Source organism: Staurois parvus, unplaced genomic scaffold (assembly GCF_062004578.1).
Source record: "Staurois parvus isolate SC_StPar_1 unplaced genomic scaffold, SC_StPar_1.0 ptg002567l, whole genome shotgun sequence".
Classification (NCBI taxonomy): Eukaryota; Metazoa; Chordata; class Amphibia; order Anura; family Ranidae; genus Staurois; species Staurois parvus.
This window is the reverse complement of record NW_028320363.1, coordinates 162,501-170,000: the sequence shown is the minus strand read 5'-3', so window position 1 is coordinate 170,000 and position 7,500 is coordinate 162,501. Positions and strand designations below refer to the sequence as shown.

Here is a 7,500-nt window from a genome sequence, read left to right as displayed (position 1 = left end):
AATCTCATGTTCTTCCCACTGAATGAATCCGGTGACACCAATCTCATGTTCTTCCCACTGAATGAATCCGGTGACACCAATCTCATGTTCTTCCCACTGAATGAATCCGGTGACACCAATCTCATGTTCTTCCCACTGAATGAATCCGGTGACACCAATCTCATGTTCTTCCCACTGAATGAATCCGGTGACACCAATCTCATGTTCTTCCCACTGAATGAATCCGGTGACACCAATCTCATGTTCTTCCCACAGGGGGTTTTTCTTGGCTCTTTTCAAGCACATGTTGTTCCTGGAGAAGAGAGGTTGTCCAAGAACTGCCCTGGAGTTCTGTAAGCTCATCCTGAGGTGAGTCCCGGCTCTCAGACACCCGTCTTACTCCACCGAAAACAAAGTGAAGCTTCAGATGAGATCTGTGCAATCCGCAATATCGATTATTTCACAATAAATGTCCCGAAAAGATAATGAAAACCACAAATCCATCATCCTGAAGTGAGTCCTGACACCAGTGCGGGTCATGTGATCTCTCCTGAGTCTTCCGTACATCAGCAATCACGCCTCTTCTTTACATGTATGATACACATTTGAGCTGCATATGATACCGAATAAGAGATCGACTTCACATCCGTGTATCAGCCCGAGCGAGGGGAAAAAAAGGGAACAATTCGACCGGACTTTAGGTTACGAGGCCAAATGCAGTCCGCTCACCTTCACATTCGACCTCTTACCCTAAAGTCAGGTCAAATTGTGCCTTTTTTCCCCTCGCTCAGGCTGATACACGGATGTGAAGTCGATCTCTTACTGTGTATCATATATGTGAAGAGGGGACATGTAGTGCTCACTGTACTTATTGATAATAAAAGCAATCGGTGTAAAAACATTCCCAGGGATAGAAGCAGAAGATCGTGTACAGAGCGATACTTCGCAGTAGGCGCCAGGAGTCCGCGAAGGGGCGGACTGACAATTCATGGGGCCCCGGGGCAATAGGGGAACATGGGGCCCTTGCCCAAACGCAAAAAAGCCTATGAAAAAGGTACCAGGGGCATCTCATGGGACCCCCTACTGGCCAATTGGTCAGTCCACCACTGAGTCTGCGTGTTCCGGATCCTCACAGCTCAGCGTGTTCCGGATTCTCACAGCTCAGCGTGTTCCGGATTCTCACAGCTCAGCGTGTTCCGGATTCTCACAGCTCAGCGTGTTCCAGAATTCTCACCGCTCAGCGTGTTCCGGATTCTCACAGCTCAGCGCGTTCCGGATTCTCACAGCTCAGCGTGTTCCGGAATTCTCACCGCTCAGCGTGTTCCGGAATTCTCACCGCTCAGCGTGTTCCGGAATTCTCACCGCTCAGCGTGTTCCGGATTCTCACCGCTCAGCGTGTTCCGGATTCTCACCGCTCAGAGTGTTCCAGATTCATACCGCTCAGAGTGTTCCAGATTCTCACAGCTCAGCGTGTTCCGGATTCTCACCGCTCAGTGTGAATATATACTAATTCCCTCCAAGGCAGTGATAGGATCCTATATGGATCTGTACATATAAATAAAACGTGACACAGTGATGATCTAATATACACACGTGAATCATAAATAAATTCCTAATCCCCCTCCAATCCACACTTGAGGGATCCCCCCTCCTATCCACACTTGAGGGATCCCCCCTCCTATCCACACTTGAGGGATCCCCCCTCCAATCCACACTTGAGGGATCCCCCCTCCAATCCACACTTGAGGGATCCCCCCTCCAATCCACACTGGAGGGATCCCCCCTCCAATCCACACTTGAGGGATCCCCCCTCCTATCCACACTTGAGGGATCCCCCCTCCAATCCACACTTGAGGGATCCCCCCTCCTATCCACACTTGAGGGATCCCCCCTCCTATCCACACTTGAGGGATCACCCCTCCAATCCACACTCCAGGGATCACCCCTCCAATCCACACTCGAGGGATCACCCCTCCAATCCACACTCGAGGGATCCCCCCTCCAATCCACACTCGAGGGATCCCCCTTCCAATCCACGCTTGAGGGATCACCCCTCCAATCCACGCTTGAGGGATCACCCCTCCAATCCACACTTGAGGGATCCCCCCTCCAATCCACACTTGAGGGATCGCCCCTCCAATCCACACTTGAGGGTTCACCCCTCCAATCCACACTTGAGGGATCCCCCCTCCAATCCACACTGGAGGAATCCCCCCTCCAATCCACACTGGAGGGATCACCCCTCCAATCCACACTTGAGGGATCACCCCTCCAATCCACACTTGAGGGATCACCCCTCCAATCCACACTTGAGGGATCACCCCTCCAATCCACACTTGAGGGATCACCCCTCCAATCCACGTTTGAGGGATCCCCCCTCCTATCCACGCTTGAGGGATCACCCCTCCAATCCACGCTTGAGGGATCCCCCCTCCTATCCACACTTGAGGGATCCCCCCTCCTATCCACACTTGAGGGATCCCCCCTCCTATCCACACTTGAGGGATCACCCCTCCAATCCACGCTTGAGGGATCACCCCTCCAATCCACTCTTGAGGGATCCCCCCTCCAATCCACACTTGAGGGATCACCCCTCCAATCCACACTTGAGGGATCACCCCTCCAATCCACACTAGAGGGATCCCCCCTCCTATCCACACTTGAGGGATCCCCCCTCCTATCCACACTTGAGGGATCCCCCCTCCAATCCACACTTGAGGGATCCCCCCTCCAATCCACACTTGAGGGATCCCCCCTCCAATCCACACTTGAGGGATCCCCCCTCCAATCCACGCTTGAGGGATCACCCCTCCAATCCACGCTTGAGGGATCCCCCCTCCAATCCACACTTGAGGGATCACCCCTCCAATCCACGCTTGAGGGATCCCCCCTCCTATCCACACTTGAGGGATCCCCCCTCCTATCCACACTTGAGGGATCCCCCCTCCTATCCACACTTGAGGGATCCCCCCTCCAATCCACACTTGAGGGATCCCCCCTCCAATCCACACTTGAGGGATCCCCCCTCCAATCCACACTTGAGGGATCCCCCCTCCAATCCACACTTGAGGGATCCCCCCTCCAATCCACACTTGAGGGATCCCCCCTCCAATCCACACTTGAGGGATCCCCCCTCCTATCCACACTTGAGGGATCACCCCTCCAATCCACACTTGAGGGATCCCCCCCTCCTATCCACACTTGAGGGATCCCCCCTCCTATCCACACTTGAGGGATCCCCCCTCCTATCCACACTTGAGGGATCCCCCCTCCTATCCACACTTGAGGGATCCCCCCTCCTATCCACACTTGAGGGATCACCCCTCCAATCCACGCTTGAGGGATCCCCCCTCCTATCCACACTTGAGGGATCCCCCCTCCTATCCACACTTGAGGGATCCCCCCTCCAATCCACACTTGAGGGATCACTTAATTACAGATAAATGGTGCCTCCTGCGGGGATAAATGACTGCCACGTGATAAGTGAAGCACACTTGACAACATGAAATCCAGACAACTACAAATCAGGGCCCCATAAATACGTCAATGAATACAGTCCACAGAAAACATGAAATCGTGCTGCAAATATGGAAAACCACGCAAGTGGTAATGTGTAGTCGTGGTCACATCACAGGTGCAAATCCTCCAATGGACAAAATGCCCCTCACCTCCTTACAGTGACCCCACAGGGCCCGCTCGCTTCTAGGGTCACACCCCGATCCTCACAGGTAATACTCTTCGTAGGTCAATCACCCCCCTCGGTGTCAGCAATGGTGGCACTCACTCCTCTCCTCCAGCCGCTGACATCAGCAACACGGCTCGCCCTCCACACAGGATCCAGGTAATAAAACAGAGATCCTCCGTGGTGTCATAACGGTTTAATATGAATGAAAATGCCCACTACTCACATATCAGTAGTAAAACAATCACTTTTCACCACTATGGGTGTAGGGTGCACCAAGATGGCGCCCACGCCGGAAGTGACATCACCGCGTACCAGAAGTTCCTCCCCGCGTACCTTCGCGATCATATGTACAGATCCATATAGGATCCTATCGCTGTGTTGGAGGGAATTAGTATATTCATAGCGCTGCTCCATCAGGTATCCTTCTGAATCCAAAATGGACAAAACTTCCGGTTTACTTGGAAACTTTCGGCGCCAATTTAAAAAATCTGAAAGCATTCAAAAACAGCGATCCTGGTGATCCTGGTGATCCTGGTGAGCCGCGCGATTCTGGTGATCCTGGCGATTCTGGTGATCCTGGCGATTCTGGTGATCCTGGCGATCCTGGTGATCCTGGCGATCCTGGTGATCCTGGCGATTCTGGTGCTCCTGGCGATTCTGGTAATCCTGGCGATTCTGGTGATCCTCGCGATCCTGGTGATCCTCACGATCCTGGTGATCCTCGCGATCCTGGTGCTCCTGGCGATTCTGGTGCTCCTGGCGATCCTGGTGATCCTCGCGATCCTGGTGATCCTCGCAATCCTGGTGATCCTCGCGATTCTGGTGATCCTCGCGATCCTGGTGATCCTGGCGATTCTGGTGATCCTGGTGATCCTCGCGATCCTTGCGATTCTGGAGATCCTGGTGATCCTCGCAATTCTGGTGATCCTGGCGATTCTGGTGATCCTGGCGATTCTGGTGATCCTGGCGATTCTGGTGATCCTTGTGATCCTGGTGATCCTCACGATCCTGGTGATCCTCGCGATCCTGGCGATTCTGGTGATCCTCGCAATTCTGGTAATCCTGGCGATTCTGGTGATCCTCGCGATCCTGGTGATCCTTGCGATCTTCGTGATCCTGGCGATTCTGGTGTTTTGAATGCTTTCAAGTGCAGAGGAGGGATTTGGGGTCTCATAAAGAGTACCTGTCATTGCCTATTGCTGTTCCAGGGGGGGTTTACATTCCTTGTCACAGCAGGAAAAGTGGGAAGAAAAAGTAAAAAGTGAAGAACAAAAATTAAAGCGACTGTGAAAAAAAAAAAAGTAATAATTTACCCCCTCGCCCTCCAGAGGATTTACCCCCCTTCCCGACCAGGCCATTTTTTTGCGATACGGCGTTGCGGTACTTTTAATTGACAATTGCGCGATCATGCAAATGAAACTTACATCAGTCTCTCGGCGTCTGATGTAAAAAAAAAAAATTCACCTTCATGGAAACATTTGTTTTAATCCGTGTAAACCCAAAACTTGTCTATAGCTTCCAATCTCCTACATTCCGCCTCCAATTGTGCCTTTCTTGACTTTTTTGAACTCTCAGGGGAGAAAGTGAAACTTTTTGCGTCTAGGCCAGGGGTAGGCAACCTGCGGCTTTCTAGCTGTTGTGGAACTACATTTCCCATGAGGCATTGCAAAGATTACAAAACTGACAGTTACAGCTGTGACTTGCAGAGGCATGATGGGACTTGTAGTCCTGCAACAGCTGGAGAGCCTCAGGTTGCCTACCCCTGGCCTAGGGGATTGAGTATTATTTAGAGGGATTGTTTATTTTGGATTGACCGTCATTTTTGTGAAAATGACGTCCTTTTTCCCCCACAAATAGTTTTGTTTCGGTGGTGTTCGATCCCCTGAGCGGTTTTTATTTTTTGTGCTATAGACAAAGAAAGACCGACAATTTTGAAAAACTTGTCCAGTAAAAAAAAATAAAAAATAAAATTTCATCATAATTTTCGGCCAAAATGTCTCCCGCTCCGTGTCTTCACTGAGCAATCCCGATACGTGTAAATTAATTGGTTTTTGTGAAAATTATCGCGTCTACAAATGGCGGGATAGATACGGGGATTTTATTTTTATACTAGTAATGGCGGCGATCAGCAACTTATAGCGGGACTGCGGCGGACATTCTGACACTGGGGGAGGAGACTGACTAACTGCCACTGACATCCCCAGTGACACCAATACAGTGATCAGTGCTAATAAAAAGCCCTGACACCGTACTAATGGCACTGGGCAGGAAGGGGTTAACATCTGGTGCAATCAAAGGGTTAACTGTGTGCTGTGTTACTAGGGAGACGTTCTGCTGTGCAGAGATACAAAGCAGCATGTCCTTGCTGGCAGGAGAGAGGTCCGTGTTGTTTACATACAGACCTCTCCCCTGTCAGTGTTCCTCTGCGATCGCCGGCGGGGAATCTCCGGCTGGAGTGATTGACATCTGTAGCTGCCAACGGCAGCATGGATAGGGCGGCGCACGCCCCCTACCCGGAAATGCAAAATTACGTATATATACGTGATTGTTCGCAGTCCTGCCGCCCTGTAGCAGTAGTTCTACTAAAGCGGTAAAAAAAAATTAAAGTGACCCCCCCACCTTCCCCATGCTTGCGCACAAAAGTGAACGCACACATCAGTCCCGCACACATCAGTCCCGCACGCACGCAGACAACGATCGCCCCACATGTGAGGTATCACCGCGAAGGTCAGATCATGGGCGGTAATTCTATCCCCGGACCTCCTCTGTAAATCTAAAGGGTTTTAAAGCGTCGCCTGTGAATTGTAAAACGTACGCCGTTTCTCACCGTTGCATGGACGTGCGCAATTTTAAAGCGTGACATGTTTGGTATCTATTTACTCGCCGTAACATCGTGTTTCATAAACTGGGTTATGTATTGCGTTTTTTTGCAATAACATTTTAAAAAAGTGTGTTTTTTCCCACAAATTGCATTTGAAAAACCGCTGCGCAAATACTGTATGACATCAAAAATCCACCAAATTGTTCTCTGAGGTCTCTGCTTAAAAATCAATCTCTAATGTTTTTGGGGTTCTGAGACATTTTCTTGCAAAAAATAATGATTTTAAAATGTAAACAAAAAGTGCCAGAAATGGAGCTGAAGTGGTTAATGGGATTCCTGATGCCGTTGGTTCTCTCTTTGCAGTCTGGACCCAGACGACGACCCCCTGTGTATGCTGCTTCTCATCGATTTCCTCTCTCTGCGGGGGCGGGAGTACACCTTTCTCAGCAGGATGTACGAGGAATGGGAGGTGAGCCTGACCCCACACTGGCTGGCCGATGCGGGGACACAGCAGGAAGCTGATCTGGTTGGAAGGAGAATGAACGGAGCGTAAAGTATGATTGATGAGGGATGGGGTTGTGCGGGGGAGGGGCATCGATCGATTCGTGACTTCACATCAGGAATCCGTGTTCTCTGGTTGAGTTTTCTAAAGAGGAACTCTAGATAATCTAAATAAATAAAGGAATGCGCTAAATATTAGATGAACACCAAAAAAAAATATAAATAAAATAATAAACGATATAAATTCAAATAATAGTGTCCATAGTTATAAAACGTCCATCCCCCGTCACAAGGGGGTCATAGATTCTGCAATCTTCTATAAATCAACCAAAAAACACCAAAGAAATCCGCCACCGAATGAGACGGGAAAACTCACCAGAGCTCCATGCTGGACAGATCATAAATCAGCAAAATAGCATTTGCTCCGGGAGCGATGATCTGCAGACGTATCCGAAGCAGGGAGCAATATACTGCAAGTCACCAATCAGCACAATACGGAAGAGCCGAGGCTGCG

The 7,500-nt window shown here is 50.2% G+C and overlaps 1 protein-coding gene across 1 annotated transcript in view; it reads left to right on the top strand.

The window, feature by feature from the left end:
- TCF25 (TCF25 ribosome quality control complex subunit) overlaps nucleotides 1–7,500 on the top strand; it is a 37,287-nt gene that overhangs the window by 9,343 nt on the left and 20,444 nt on the right. The window contains exons 6-7 of the mRNA XM_089666163.1: nucleotides 256–348; nucleotides 6,849–6,954. Coding sequence (XP_089522289.1) covers nucleotides 256–348; nucleotides 6,849–6,954 — 199 coding nt within the window. The remainder of the gene's footprint in view (nucleotides 1–255; nucleotides 349–6,848; nucleotides 6,955–7,500) is intronic.